Source organism: Urocitellus parryii, chromosome 6, assembly GCF_045843805.1.
Source record: "Urocitellus parryii isolate mUroPar1 chromosome 6, mUroPar1.hap1, whole genome shotgun sequence".
NCBI classification, from domain to species: Eukaryota; Metazoa; Chordata; class Mammalia; order Rodentia; family Sciuridae; genus Urocitellus; species Urocitellus parryii.
In genome coordinates this window covers 98,407,776-98,423,736 of record NC_135536.1, presented here as the reverse complement: position 1 = coordinate 98,423,736, position 15,961 = coordinate 98,407,776, and the positions used below count along the sequence as shown (strand labels likewise).

Sequence of the window (15,961 nt, the reverse complement as noted above, 5' to 3'; positions counted from 1 at the left end):
TATGGTATTTTCTTTTCCTTTTTCCCCCCTGGTACTGGTATTGAACTAAGAGCCTCATGCATGCACTCTGCCACTGAACTATACCTCTAGCCCCCTGTCTTTTATTTAAACTCCACATAATAAAAAGACCTTCAAGTTAGAATATTGACTTCTCAGTATATGTGCATATATACCAATTTCTTTGTTTGCTATTTCCTTCTTGTAGCATACCTTTTTTGGAGATTTATTTTCATTCCAGCTGAAGTAAATGTCTAGGAGTTCTTTCATGTCCAAAAACATGAAAGATTCCGTGTTGTTTTCCATTTTTGAACTACAACTACAGAGATAAAGTGCTCATTTTACCTGATCTTATTCCTGTGAGAAGACAGGATAGAAACCATTCTGCATATTTCAAACAAAGGAACATGTCTTGGGATGAGATTAGAGATAAAGGAGCAGAAGTGGGGAAGGTTATGTTTCCAGAATTGGAGGATTGCACAAAGCCTTTGATTTTGCAAGAATAATCACTTGAGAAGTCCATTAACTCTATGTCCACTGCCATGCAGCAGCTATAAACTTCCTTTAAAGCCACAGGAACTCACAGGGACTACTACTTTTGGCCATTGTCTGTAGCATCACCAGGAGTAGAATGGACTCTTTCTCCCATGCCTTTCATCAGTGGCATCCACTGGTGGGGCCTGATAAGAATTTGTTCTGGGGAATGTAGTTTTGGACTTCTCGGGAAGGATGAATGTGGATTGGTTGCCAACCAAGGAAGTCTTTCAGAATGGTAGTTGACTGTTCAAGCATTTGAACTTGCTTAACATCAGTAATGTCCTAAAACTGATTACATCTGAGGAAGGTTAGGAATGTTTCTGTGTGACTCATGAAAAGTCTATTGTGGAAGTCTTGATAGTATTTGCCATATTTAAATATGTAGTTTAAGTAATATTATCTTTACCCTTGTTGCATTTAACACCCTTTTTTGGTGTTTAATGCATCAACTTTGAATCCATCTACAAAGTTGCACTAACAGGGACCTAGAGAACTCCTGTTTCAAATCAAAGGAAAAAGTGGAAAGCTCTTATCTTCTAAGCCCAAGAAAGCTGATTTTAGTACATATGTAGGTCTTTATTAACACTTTTATTTGAAGGTGCTGGGATTGAATGGCAGCAGTCAGCTTTGGGTTTTGTCAATCACTATCATTTAAAATTAACTGTACCAGAAAAACCAAGAGTAGGTCCCTTTTTCCATTTCCACTTACAAATTACAGTAGTAGGAACACCCTTGGCTACAGGAATTGTCTGCAGTAAAGACTGAGCCATAGAGGCAGCTGTGCAGTGATGAATTGGTTGCTAACCAAGTGCCCACCTTCCCACTCTAAACTATTAACCTTAAATTTATGTTATTTCTCCAACTTTTGTGATAATTTCAGTATAATCTTATCTTAAAGTGGGGGTTAGATTCTAAAGGCATTGAGGCAAAAATCTCATTTAAAATATCTAAAGTCGTTCTAGAAAAACTCCTAAAGAAAGCATGTTGATATGCTTATATACCAGAAGACACTATAGGATTAAGGTGAAAGTGGAAGCAGCAGTTTTTACATACCATACCTCACACCTGACTCTCTCTGGTTTATACCTTTCTGGTATGCAATCATTGGTAGAAACACCATTATTTGAAGTCTGTAATATCTCTGGCTGAGCACCCAAAGCTGACTGCTGCCTTCAATCCCAGCACCTTCAAATAAAAGTGTTAATGAAGACCTACATACTTACTAAAATCAGCTTTCTTGGGCTTAGAAGATTAATTTTGTGTACATCTTGTGAGTGGATTATGTAACCACAGTAAGGAGAGTGAAAATCAACATAGATAAATGAAACTACAACATAAAAGAGGTAAGTAGGAAATTTGAAGCAGGAAGGGAGAATATACATATAAGAAGAAGCCCTGTGGAAAACAAGGTGTTTTGGATAGCAATACTTTTTTCCCCAAATTCTCCAAGATTGATAATAGGGTATGACAATACCCAGGGAAATTGTTCAAAATGAAGAAAGTATTGACAATACATAAAGCAAATAGAGCTGATTATAAAATGTATGAATGTAATTTTGAGGAAAATCTGCAAAAATTATATGACATTTGTTTCGATTCCTAGATAAGTGATTTACTTGCTGTATAAAAAGTTAGTTTGACAATTATGAATTTAACATTTCTGCTTTTTTACTTCATAAATAATCCAGAAGAACCAAAATATGCTGAGTTATGATTTTGTTGGTCCGGTGTGCAGAAATGAATTTATTAGAAAATGTGCCTTGCCAGTTACCCAACCTACAAGTCACAGGACAGCTTTGTTTTTCTTGACTAATCTCTCTTGTGCAGTGCTTGCTATGATGTGACAAATACTGCTTCCCTATAACATATGGCACTTCAAAAAAAAAATGTAGACTAAATCAAGACTAGTGTCAAAAATAGACTTTTATCAGAAAACAGGTTTTGATACATTAAAGAATGGGATCTTTGATGTGAACAGTTTGTTATTTTAAACATGGGGGAAATTATGCAATAAAACATAGATATGAGGATTGTTGAAAATAATATCTCTTTACAAATGTTTTTTTCTGTATTAATTTGTTCTGGAAAATATGCTAACAAGGAGGCTGCTGTTAATTTCTAGTAAAGAATCCATTGATCTTCAAATCAAACATAATTTTAGATAAGTAGAAAATCAAAAAGATCTTTTTTATTTTTGCAGTATTAGGAAAATTCTCTAAATATAGACAAAGAGCTGAAGAGTTCCATAGAAGGTGACTAACTATAAATGTATTATACATGACTGGAAAGTAATGGCAAGCAAGACTTTAGAGCTGAGCTATCTTGATATTTTTATCCAGTGTGTGGGGTGCTACACATGCATCACAGCTATAATAGAGCTATCACATGGAACATTTGAAAAACAAGACAGAGATGCTTTAAAGGCTTCTGTGCTTGATTTCTTAGATGCTGTGTTACTTGGCATTTAGCAACTGAAGTCAGAATCCAGATATTAAAAGGTGAATTATTTTAAATCACTGAGTTGTACTAAAGAAGTAATTTATTTTAAATTATTTCAGGAAATGGAAGATAAAGTGACTAGTCCAGAGAAAGCTGAAGAAGCAAAATTAAAAGCAAGGTATCCTCACCTGGGACAGAAGCCTGGAGGTTCAGATTTTTTAAGGAAACGATTGCAGAAAGGGGTAAGTGGTCATGTGTAAACCTTCAAATATTTAAAATCTTCTGAACTCAGTGTACTGACAGATTGTGAAATGGGTGTCTGCATATTTAGCTCTGTACTTAGCAGATGCATGTTTGTGTATACCTTTTTTGAATATACTTTTCATTTCATAAATTTGAAAAGAATTTAAAATTTACCATTTTAAATTGTGAACTATTTCAAACATGTAGCATAGTGAAGATAACAGAACCCAGACACAGTACTTATATTAAAATATTAATATTTTTGTCATGTTTACTTTGGTTTTATCTTTGTAATATGTGTGTAATTGAAACCTACCCTATGCTACAAAGCCCCTTTCTTTCTTTGCTGCAAAAGCAAATGCTCACCAGAAGCTGGTAGTTACCTTGCTGCCCATATATTTTAACTTTTAGCTGTTTTAAAGTGATTCTCATACAATATCCAAAGGCTTAAAATACTTTTTTTAGTATTTGGATGAAATGATCACGGATAAAGCACCCCTTACTCTTCCTTTGGTAATAGGTTTCACAGAGTTACTCTAATACAATTTTCATACTGTAATTTAGGTAGTTCAGGTTACTGGAAATGCATTTTTCAAAATCTTGTTATCTTTTTGTGTGAGATAGAAATCATTATTTCTCAATAATGAGATGAATTGAACCTGTTAAGTTTTTTTCATCTAACCCTTTTCTTTATTTCTGTTAAAAAATAAGGAAGAAAGAAAGAAAGAAAAACAAATTAGAGGATTCCATATTAAGCTTAAACACATTTCAGTTATTTACCATACAGGGATCAGGGATATTATATATGGAAGAGAATTGTTTACCAAATGAGATGCCATATCGTGTTTCTTCTTAAATATACTGGTATCTGTTGCTTGTATACTAAAAACAACATCTGTAGTGTGTGTGAGTTTGGGTGTGTGTGTGTGTGTGTGTGCGTGCATGTAAAACATTCCAAAAGAATGTTTTAACAATTCTTTAAAGTGTCAAAAAAAAATTAGAATGGTGTAGTTTACTCTTACATGAAATGACATTCACAGGTCTGAAATAATAAGATAAGGAAAAATTACAGTAACTATATAAAAATGTAAAACTTTTATATCATGAGACATAATACAGGGGAATTATCAGGAAAAAAGGGGGTGAACTTTGAGAAAAACATTAAGGTACCCCTATATAACGGATATTAGCAGAGTCAATAAACACAAAGAAAAGTGCTTATCATGATAGAAATCAATGAAATGTATATTATACTGTAGTGTATATACAACTAAATATGTTCATGTTCTTTAAATGAATAATCTCTAATGAGTTAATAAAAAGATAAGGAAAATATCTTCAAGATTTTCCCTTGTAGCTTTAATTAAAAGTATCACTTTTCAACAGTAGAGATGGTTAAATAAATTTTAATAAGTCAACAAAATAGAATATTATGTGGATATTTTAAAACATAATTACAGAGATCAAAATATTGGAGATAAATAGAAAAAATAGAATGAAAACTGTTCTATGAACCTAGCTAAGTGGAATGTACATGTACTGAGTCTAAATATAAAACTATCCCATTGGGCATGTTTTTAGTTAGGAAATAAATGATAAGTATATCATCTTTGACTATTAAATTATTATTTCAATTTGACTGATATTAGTCTTTTGGAAACAAACCTTTGCTAATATTTAGCATAACTATAAGCTAACAGGCTTTTCTCCAGTATGTTGGGACTGTTGTCATTATAATTTTCCTCTAGCTTCAACTATTTATGATTTTTTTAAGCATCTTTAGATCAGAATTTACATACATTGCCTCTTGGTGTTATAGATAATAAATAGTGAGAAATGAGGAAAATGCCAACTGAATCAAGAAATAATTATATAGAAGTTGAGAAGTGAGCTCAGATTAATTTGGTATTCTGACAGAATGTCAATGATTTTATATATATATTAGGGAAATAATGTCTTGATTTTAAAAAAGAGTCTGAATCATGGGGTGCTGGGTTTTGATTTTTACTCTGTCACAGTAGTTAGCAAGCTTGGCAAGTTTATTTGTTATTTAGAGGGTTGCGTTAGATTTTATAAGGCTTTTTATGTGTTATTGTACCCATTGGTGACACTATGATGTTAACATTATATAATATTATCATGAGGCTTTTAATAGTAAGATTATGCACATCATGGTCATGTTGACTGTCAGAGCTGGGGGAGGCTAGGAAGAAGCAGTCTAGCTTGTATTTTCCACATCCGATCCAAAAAAAGTATGGCCTCTGCATTTGAGTGAGAGAGGACCTTTTAATAAGATTATAATCTGGATGAATCAGACTTAATGTTTGGTGAATTAAAAAATACTTTTATTTAACAACTCACAAAATTGAGAAATTGTTAGAGATAACTAATATCACCCTTAGACTGTATCTGTATATCCCAGTATGAAAAACATCAATCTAGTTCACCTCTACCTAAAGCATGAACTTCTTTATATGACATCTTTGCTGTGTCATTGTCTTTGCTGAATCTCTGTGTAAGGATTTTCTTCTATAAATCTGTTTCTTTTTTAGAGCCATTCTAATTTTCAAGCATTGATTTTAGTTTTATATCCAGTAATATTAAATAAATTTAATTGCTTCCCCCCAAGCAGAGCAGTCTAAATTGTAATTAAGTAAGATCTTTATATGATGAACTCTTGCTTATTGTAAGATAGTTATTATTAGAAACTGAGTTTATAAATTGGCAAAAATCTGCCTAAACTTTGCACTATAAATTTCTTTCTGTACTTTTGACAGTAAGAAATTTGACAGGTTGTTTTGTTCTCTTTCAGAGGTCACTAAATTCAGAAGCAGCTCTTTAATATACAGTGCATCAGAGTTCTGAATTTTTTTTTCTACACTCATTTTAAAACATGATGCAGAAAGGCAGGGTTGCAGTGGCACACACTTATAATCCCAGCAATTTGAGAGGCTGAGACAAGAGGATTGCAAGTTTAAGGCCAGCCTTGTCAACTTAGTGAGACCCTGTCTCCAAAAAAAAAAAAATACTAGTGGTATAGTTCAGTCATAAAGCACCCCTGGCCTCAGTGTCGAGTATGAGAAGCAGTTTCTAACTGTAAACCTGGCCATGGGCCAGACAAAGCTTTTCAAAGGATAGTCCCTAAAGGGAGGCATCCCATGAGACCTTTTCCCTCTTCACTCAGGCCATCATTTCATTCCAAATTAATTTGTAGTGATCACATAAATATGATTAAATTCCTACAGAAAAATGCTCATTCTAGAGGATGGAATATCAACAATTAAAATAATTTTAATGGGTGTGAGGTTGATTGGAAGGTGGGTAGCACATCCTAAATGCAAGTTGGTAAATTATGCATTTTTATTTTCAAAATAATTTAAGCAAGAATTTCCACCTGGTGGTTCTGTTAGTAAATTAAAGTTTTACTAAGTCCAGTACTTTTTATTTCCAAGTATCTTGATGTCAGTCTTGGGGGTTCTATATTAAAATCCGAATGGTCCAAGTAAGCCTGAAGAAGAGTTCTGGCTTGAGTTCTCAGTTGTTGACTTATACTAGAACTCAATAGAGAATCATAGCTGTTTCATCCTATTAATTTCCTGTTAAGATTTGTTTAGATTAACTCATTGTATACTGGCATAGGGTTGCAAATATGTCTTAAATCAGTCTAACGTTTATGAAAACTTTAATCTGAATTTTGGTTTTTGCTTTTTTTTTTTTTTTTGTAGCAAAAATATTTTGATTCTGGGGATTACAACATGGCAAAAGCAAAGATGAAGAACAAGCAACTTCCTACTGCAGCCCCGGATAAGACAGAGGTCACTGGTGACCATATTCCCACTCCACAGGACCTTCCTCAACGGAAACCATCCCTTGTTGCTAGCAAGCTGGCTGGCTGATTAAAAGAGCTGACCTGCATGAATTTTCTAATTCCCATTATTTCTCCTCATATGTTACTTATCCACTTTTTATTCCTTTCATTCACTAAGTCATTTAAATGAGACTGACGGCTTTGCAGGTAGCGATAGTGTGTGCTGCTATTGTAAGGGAATATACATGTGTAGAGGTTTTGATTAGTTTTAACAGTGCACTGATGAAAAGGACATGTTAGAGCAACATAAGTAATCTACTTGAAAATATTTGTATATATTACCTAACTCCTAATATAGGTTCCAAAAAGTAATAAGCAAATTTTACAATTTTAATGTTTTGCTTTCCTCGCTTATCTTAATTATAGCTGTGTATGTTACTCTTATTTAATGTAACCTCTGTATTGATTTCTTCTGTATTTTCCTTCTGGATTTTGTCAAACAGAAGTTTAAGCCACAAGTTTGAAGAAAGATCACAAATTCAAATGACAATAGGAGGGGCTTTGAAAGATTTGTATAACTGTGCTTGAACTTGAATGGCCTTAAACCTGTTTCAGCTTTAACAATAGAATTTTACTTGGGCAATATTTGCCCATTCTGGTGTAACTTACGTGACTTCAGTGCTTAACAGCTGCCATTGAAGCTAGTATTCTTATTTAGTTTTGTAGTGTTAAATACCTTTCATTGTTGAAGATGTGAATGAAGTATGCATGTGCATCAACTGTTGAATTCACTTTTGTGCCATTTTTGTAAATACAGTAGTTTTGCACAACCTTTCATAAATGTCTGTATTAATTTCACATATTAGAAAGTAGATAATGTGCCATCGAGAAGCACAAGAGTTCCTCCTACACAAAAAAATATGTCCTTACAGCTTTTATATAATAAGAGTAGTTTACAATCTTGGGCTTATAGAATACCAAACTGAATTCTTCATCTTCACTCAGTCTGCCGTAGAATTAAGCTTTTACAATTGTTACTAATATCCATGACATTCAGTGGCCTTGTGCAAATATGATATGTTGCTTAGGCATATCTTTTGTCCTATGCAGATCTCATTTTGTCTTTTATGAAAATTGCAGTTCATATAATTTATACACACTTTTTTTAAAGTATACAGACTTTTTACTTCCACACTTAACTTTGGAGACACTAGAGTAAAAGGCTTTCCATACTCTGCCTTCTGTTTTCTTCTCCTCCCTGCCCTTTCTGTCTTTGCTTCTTTTGACTTACAGTATTGGGCTATTTAGTTTATATGATAGCATAGGCATCTGTAGCCTTACTCTTTTTAATTTGCTGTGCTGAATGCTGTATTTTATAACACAATAATGGTGTTTTCCCTCTTTCATTTCTCAGTTGTTACCTTACCACTTAACCCTATTATTATTATTGGCATTTAACAATTGTTTAAATAAAAATTTTATAATGAAACAAATAGTTGAGAGAACTGGCCCAGGAATCTGTAAGATTGAATTAAAGTCAAGTAATTATGATGAACTAAGAATTAGGCTTGTGACGAGTAACATACATGTTAGCTAAAATTTATTCATATGAAAAACATTTAGATAGTTGCTTCTGAGATGTCACTTTAATAAAATATGAGTTTAATTTTACTTGTGGTTCATCCAGTTAGAACTTTAACACTTTATTAGGATAGGTTTACTGTTGTCTTAGAGCTCTTCCCACAAGCTGTAATATGGTAGCAGGATAATGAGGATTGCTAGACAGAACTATACTATTTTTCTCTTCATCTTTGACTTGCACAAATCCTCCCTCTTTTGAATCCAGGCATCTTTTCTAAGTCTTGGCTTCATTTGTAACTGCTTTTCTGTGATGCCAAATCATAGTAGATGGTGCCTTGAACATAGCACCTGCGTTTAAAGGCTAATTGCCTTCCTTCGTCACCCACCCCAAAGGCAGAAAAGCAACAAAATCAGTACTGTGCTCATTTGTAATTTTAAGGATCAATGATATATAAATATATGAATATATTTGTAATGAGACCAAGTATGTTATTCCATAGTATGTAAACTTATACTATAAGATCCATTTAAGAATTTTTAAATAGCCCTAAGTAGAATTTCTATTATAGTTAGTCTTTTTTTTTCCATGAACATTTGCAAGCTATCACCATTAAATCAAAAAATCAAAAAGATTAATCTGAAAGATCAGAGAGGCCATGTTATTCCCAGCCATGGTAGAACTCTTGTAGTTTGTGACAAGTGGCATAACATCTGCTTGAGTTTTAGTTTGTAAAATACGATATTTAACCTACCTCAAAACTTGTTGAGGATCTGTGAAATACTGAGTAAGTGCCCAAAAATAAAATATTGTTGATTGTCTTTTTATTAAAAGTAGCTACTCATTAAACCAACCTGCCTTCTGTAAAGTCACAGTGCTTAAAATCTCAGGATTTCCCATTAGGAAAGACCTGTCATTAAGGATTTGTAGATATAATTAATTGCTTAGCTTCCATTGGTGCTTGGGATAGAGAGGTTTTAAATTTTTCTATTTTTTGTTCTGCCTCAAATCTCAGTTTATTGAAGCATTTTGCAAGCTCTTTAATCACTGCTTGAATGAAGATTTTGATGAGATGAGCTTAATTTCTACTTTTTTGAAGTCGTGGTTTGAAAAAGTGACATTTTAATCATTGTCCTGTTTGCCATAAGTTAATGTTAGAGTAAACTGAAGTTGGAATTAAATACTTCATGAAAATTGGCTACCATCTGAAGTAAATTCCCATTTCATGTTCAGTAGTTCTTAAATTTTGATAGTACAGTTTTGACAAACATTTTGTTCTTGAAGGCTACATCTAAAATAATTAAAGAGTTCTTGGCAAATTGAAATAGGATAGTTTGATGAATTAGAAAGTACATATTTGTAGTCTACAAAATTGTTGAATAATCTCATGCTGCTGACCTAAAAATATGTCTTAACTATTCATCAAGGTGGTCCTCTAGAGCCTCTACTTGTTATTACTTCAGCAGTGAGAATTAGTTGCTCTTTTTACTTGATGTAACAAAAGTATACCTCTAATATTTATTGGTACTTTTTACTAAATCAGATTTATGTTCTTATACAGTACAAATAGTGTAATTTTATCAAAGTTGAAATATAGTGTGTACTTAAATTGTGCTGTAAAATTGGTGTTTGGTGATCAGGAGCAGGTAGCATATGGGAAGAGCATTTCTGAGGGTCACCAAAGCAGTTTCTCTGGTGGCCTTTTCACATTCCCCAGCATTTAAGCATATTTCTCCCACTTTTCATTTCCTCCCTAAAACCCATTTTTTTTTTAGAGCTAATGAATTATTAATCCTTAATATCCATCCCAATATGCCAAAATTTAGGACCTGTCACATTTTCTAAAACATCCTTATCTAGATAATGACTAATATGAGCCACTGTCCCAACTCTTACCTCAGCATGCACTGCCAGTCTTCTGTCTTTTCTCCCCAAATCCCCACCACACTTATAAAATTAGGATCAAAGGAACTCTGATTGTTGAATTTAAGGATAAAAACACCAATTTGAATACTGTTTTACTAATTTCAGCCTTCTGGGTAGGTAGGTCTATGGATTTTATTCTACAAATCACTGGTGGTCATGACAACCATTAATGTATTGCTTGTATTATGTTATTTATCAATTAAGTGGCATTTGAAAGAAAACATCTTATTCCTTTAATATTACACCCTCAAATCTGCTACTGAATCTCTAGCATTTGTTATGCAATAGGACATTTTACCTGTATTAAAAAGGCCAAGAGTAAATGCCTTTTTTGTTAAATGTGTCAACAGAGTTGGCAGTTAATGCTGAAATTTGTCAAATAGCCCTTCCAAAATTATACTTGTGAGATACCAAAAAAAATAATAAATTGATCTAATTTCTATTGATTGAATTTGCAGTTTTGTCTTATTTAAAGCTAATATTTTCTGAAGTTCAAATACCTGTATATGCAGAATTTTGACTTTTGGTGGTTTTAGATTTTGTTTTAATTACAAAAATGTATAGCAATGAAATTCTAGCAGTCAACTTTTTTTGATAAAGCTTTGTAATTAAGGTAATAAAATGGTTTCAGATTGTGATTCGTCTCAGTCTCATGTACAAAACACTTTAGTATTGAATATAGAAAGATTGATGATTCTTTCTCACCCTATACAAAAGTCAAATGAAAATGGATCAAAAACCTAGAAATGAGACCAGAAACTATGCAACTCCTAAAAGAAAATATGTCAACACTCCAACATAAGATGCAGAAAACAACTTGCTCAAGAGGACTCCTAAAGCTCAGGAGATAATATAAGAATTAATAGATGCAATGGCATCAAATTTAATAATTTGTGCACAGCAAAGGAAACAATTTAGAATGTGAAGAGAAGGTAGAAAATTCTTGACTAGCTACTCTTCTGGCAGAGGATTAATATCTAGAATATATGAAGAACTCAAACTTTAAACACCCCCCCCAAAAAAAAACCAGTTAATAAATGGGCAATGAACTAAACAGACTTCTCAATAGAAGATACAAATGGCCAACAAATATATGAAAAATGTTCATCTTTAGCAATTAAGGAAATGGAAATCAAATCAATCTTTGGTTAGAATAGCAGCCATCAAAAATACAAACAATAAATGCTGGAGAGGATGTGGAGAAAAAGAAACACGGTTGGTGAGATTGTTAAGTACAACCACTTTGGAAGTCAGTATGGAGGTTCCTCAAAAGAATGAGAATGGAACTACCATATGACCCAGCAATACTACTACTCAGCATTCATCATAAAGGATTAAAATCATACTGTAGTGATATATGCATACCCATGTTAATAGCAGCACAATCCATAATAGCCAAACTGGAACCAGCCTAGGTGTCCATCAATGGATGAATGAATAAAGTAAATGTGACATATGTACACAATGGAGTTTTATTCAGTCATAAAGAAAAATGTCAATTGCAGGAAGATGGATGGAACTTGAGAACATTATATTAAGTGAAATAAAAGACAAATTCAGAAAGTCAAGGGTTGTATGTTTTCTCTCATATGTCAAAGCCATAGAGTGAAAAGGAAATGGAAAGGGGAAAATTTAAGGAAGACCAGTAAAGGGACCAGGGGAAGGGAAAGATAGTAGGGAATGATATTGTCCAAATTTATTGTGTGCATGTATGAATATGTAACAACAAATCCCATAATGTGCCAATAAAAATACGGAAAAAATGAAATGTGATGAACCATGCACCCATTTTAAGAAGTGAAATATATCTGTATATAATTTAATACAAAGTAGAAAATAGTACATTCCTCAGGAGAGATAGGAGTAATGTTCCAGGAAGTCTAGAGGAATGAGTTCTTCGACTGAGGAATAAATAGAATGAGTTTTAGAGGTGGCTTTTAGAGATGAGTTGCTATGGGATAGATAGGGGAAAGGGAGGAAGAAAACATTTTAGGTCGAGGAAATATTATTTTCAAAAAAGCAAGGAATTGGAGAAATGTAGACCCACATAGGAAGTTTGCTTGGCGAACATAGCATGTAAAGAGACTTTTTTTTCTTCCTTAAAAGTTATTTCTAAAGGTATTTTTTCCACATTCTTCAACTCAGAAGAATGACAGATCTCTAATCTTTCATTTTCATATTTTTCTTAATTCTTAACCGCTTTAATATCTATTATTTGAAGCTACAAACACCAGGTACCAGGAATTGAACCAAGGTTGCCTAACCACTGAGCTACATCTCTAGCCCTTTTTTTATATTTTATTTTGAAACAAATTCTTGCTAAACTGCTCAGGGCCTTGCCAAGTTGCTGAGGCTGGCATTAAACTTGCATGTCTCAACCTCCTGAGCTGCTGGATTTACAGGCATGCATTACTATGACCATGAATGTTCTTGCTAAAAGAAAGACTAAAAATATTTTTTAAAAATTGATTACTACAGCCGGGTGTGGTGGTGCATGCCTGTAATCCCAGTGGCTCAGGCAACCGAGGCAGGAGGATCCTGAGTTCAAAGCCAGCGTCAGCAAAAGCAAGGCGCTAAGCAACTTAGTGAGACCCTGTCTCTAAATAAAATACAAAGTAGGGCTGGGGATGTGACTCAGTGTTTAAATAACTCTGAGTTCAATACCTAGTACCAAAAAAAAAAAAAAAAAAACTATATATATATTACTTCTGCTACTGATTATAAGACATTGGACTAATATATTTATACCTATGTATCAATTAAGTCTAAGGCTCATGTTGCCAGCCATGATAATTTAATCTTTTTTTTCTTCTGGTGCTGAGGATTGAACCTAGGGCCTCAAGCATTTTAGATAAGGGGCTTACCATTGAGCTACACCCCAGCCCCTAGCCATGGTAATTTAAGATGGTCATATGTATTATTCCTATAAAGTTTATATTATAGTATGTTTATACAAAAATTCTAAAGAACTACTTTTTATATTTATTTCCCATTTTGTTGCTCATGACTATAGTCTGTTACAGTATTACCAGCTGATTATAATGTACTCACATTCTCACAGGAGGTCTGTTCTACAAGTGTCAAACAAAAGGTGGGGAAAATTCAGTATAAAGATGGCAGTGTGTAGTATAGCAGAGAAGAGTGAGAACTAAGGAAAGGCCTAAAAGTTGGGAAATTGGTATCACTCATCATTTAGAGAGAGCAATTTCAGTAGAGAAGGTACATATGGGCTCAGGGCAGGGGAATATAACAGGAATAACAAGTAACTTGAGATAAATTAGTAGTGAAGACAGTTCTTTTGAAAGCCGAGCTATATTAAAAAATTTGGGGGTGCTGGGGTTGTGACTCAGTGGTAGAGAACTTGCCTGGCACATGTGAAGCACTAAGTTCAATCCTCTGCACAATATTAAAAAAAAAAAAAAAAAAAAAGGTTAAAATTTGTTTTTTGTTGGGTGCAGTGGTACACTCCTGTAATCTCAGGAACTCAGGAGGCTGAGGCAGGAGTATTTCAAATTTGAGGCCAGCCTCAACAACTTAGGAAAGGCCCTCAGTAACTTAGCAAGGTCTTGTCTCAAAATAAAAAATAAAAAGGGCTGGGGGATGTGGTTCAATCCCCAATACCAAAAAAAAAAAAAAAAAAAAATTAGTTTGGAAGAAATTTTTGGTTTTCTTTTTAAATGCAGGAAAAATTTGAATATGGTCATTTTATTAGTGAGCTTTCAATTAATATAAACAAATACCTAAGAGAAAAGATTTATTTGGGTTCATTGTTTTGCAAATTTCAATCCATCATCAATTAGCTCCATTGCTTTCCAGTCTGTGGCAAGGCCAGCACATCATGGCAGGGAATTTGTGGCAATGAAAAGCCACTCACTCACCTTAAGGTTGGGGAAGCCAGAGAATGAGGAGGGTCATAGAGTCCACAATCTCCTTCAAGGGCACAACCCATTGTATACAGTAGAGAGCCAACAAAACCTTTCATTAGGCTCCATTTCCTAAAAGGTTTCACCACTTCCCAAAAGGCAAGCCTAGCTGAGAAGAATCCTCTAATAATTGGGCCTATGGGGAACACTCCAGATATCTATTGTAGACAAAAGAGTATGAAAGAAAAACTGAAGATGCACATGAAGCAAGAGGGCCTGGGATGGGGGATCAGCCAGAACCAGCAGATGAGCCAGTAGAGGTCAGGTGGAGAAGGTAACACACTGGAAGAAAGGGCCTGTTGGCTGACCTTAGTCCTACCCATATAAAAGAAGGTGATGAGGTCACTTTCCAGGAAGGTGTGATGAGAAAAGGATGCAGGTAAGAAGTACACTAATGGTTCAGAAGTGCTTTACAACTTTGTAAAACCATGTCCTTATATTAACAAAGATCTAGAAAAAGTCTCAAAATTTTAAAGTGGTTTCTTGGGATCATTGCTTACATTCCTCTTTTTTTTTTTTTTTTTAAAGAAAACTAAATGGAGCAAATAATATCAAATGAGAAGCACAAGTGGGTAAGAAATGTATAGGTGAAAAAAACCCCTGAAATTTGGTGTTAAATAATATTCTGAAACTTCTTTTTCCTATTCTTTTTATCTTTTCAGTCATAGTTATAGAAGGACATAGTGAAAAAACCAAGAATCACAAATATACCTCTCTGCTTTAGATACTTTAGATCCCTAGAGGGAGAACTACTAGGAACATTCAAGTTATTGTGTGTATATGTGTGTTTTCTTCTTCTTCTTTTTTTCTGATAGTTATTGCTATATCTCTCAGCAATATCTTTCGGATTTTTGTTGTTTTTTTGATTTTTTGTTTTTAAAGAGAGTGAGAGAGAGAGATAATTTTTTTTTTTTTTTTTAGTTTTCGGTGGACATAACATCTTTGTTTGTATGTGGTGCTGAGGATCGAACCCAGGCCACACGCATGCCAGGTGAGCGTGCTACCGCTTGAGCCACATCCCCAGCCCCTGTTTTTTTTTTTTTTTTGTTGTTGTTGTTGTTGTTTTTTGAGACTGTTTCTTGCTAAGTCACTAAGGATCTTGATAAATTGTTAAGGGTTGTCTTAGACTTGCAATTCCCCTGTCTCAGCCTTTCGGATGCTTGGATTACAAGAGTGAACCACTATGCCTGGTTCTCAGTAATTCTTATATTATTTTTTGTTCTTAATTTACTTTTAGACATAAATTAATGGCTCTCCAGATTAGCTCACAACACATCCCACCTCTTAGTGTGGTATATCAACTTCTGAAACCTTTATAGGCTTCTCTTTTTGGGCTGGGGATATAGCTCAGTTGGTAAATGCACTATGCCCTGGGTTCAATTCCCAGCACCACAAAGGAAAATAATAATAATATAGGCTTCTTTTAGGTGTTTACTAATATACTTTCACTTTTTTATTCTTATTCTGTTAACTATGGACAGTACTTGTTGGCTCTCTACTGTATATGAT

General features: G+C 33.9%; 1 protein-coding gene across 5 annotated transcripts in view; it reads left to right on the top strand.

Moving 5' to 3' along the window:
* The window catches only part of Arpp19 (cAMP regulated phosphoprotein 19), a 118,985-nt gene extending 107,818 nt beyond the window's left edge, over positions 1-11,167 (top strand). For 4 of the 5 annotated variants that reach the window (XM_077799427.1, XM_026393170.2, XM_077799424.1 and 1 more), the window contains 2 exons: positions 3,093-3,215; positions 6,942-11,167. In XM_077799427.1, coding sequence (XP_077655553.1) covers positions 3,096-3,215; positions 6,942-7,112 — 291 coding nt within the window. In that variant the 5' untranslated portion in view covers positions 3,093-3,095 and the 3' untranslated portion in view covers positions 7,113-11,167. Of the gene's footprint in view, positions 1-2,904; positions 3,011-3,092; positions 3,216-6,941 lie in introns of those variants that run through there. The other variant, XM_077799425.1, reaches the window with a different exon arrangement.
* Positions 11,168-15,961: the final 4,794 nt, after the last annotated feature.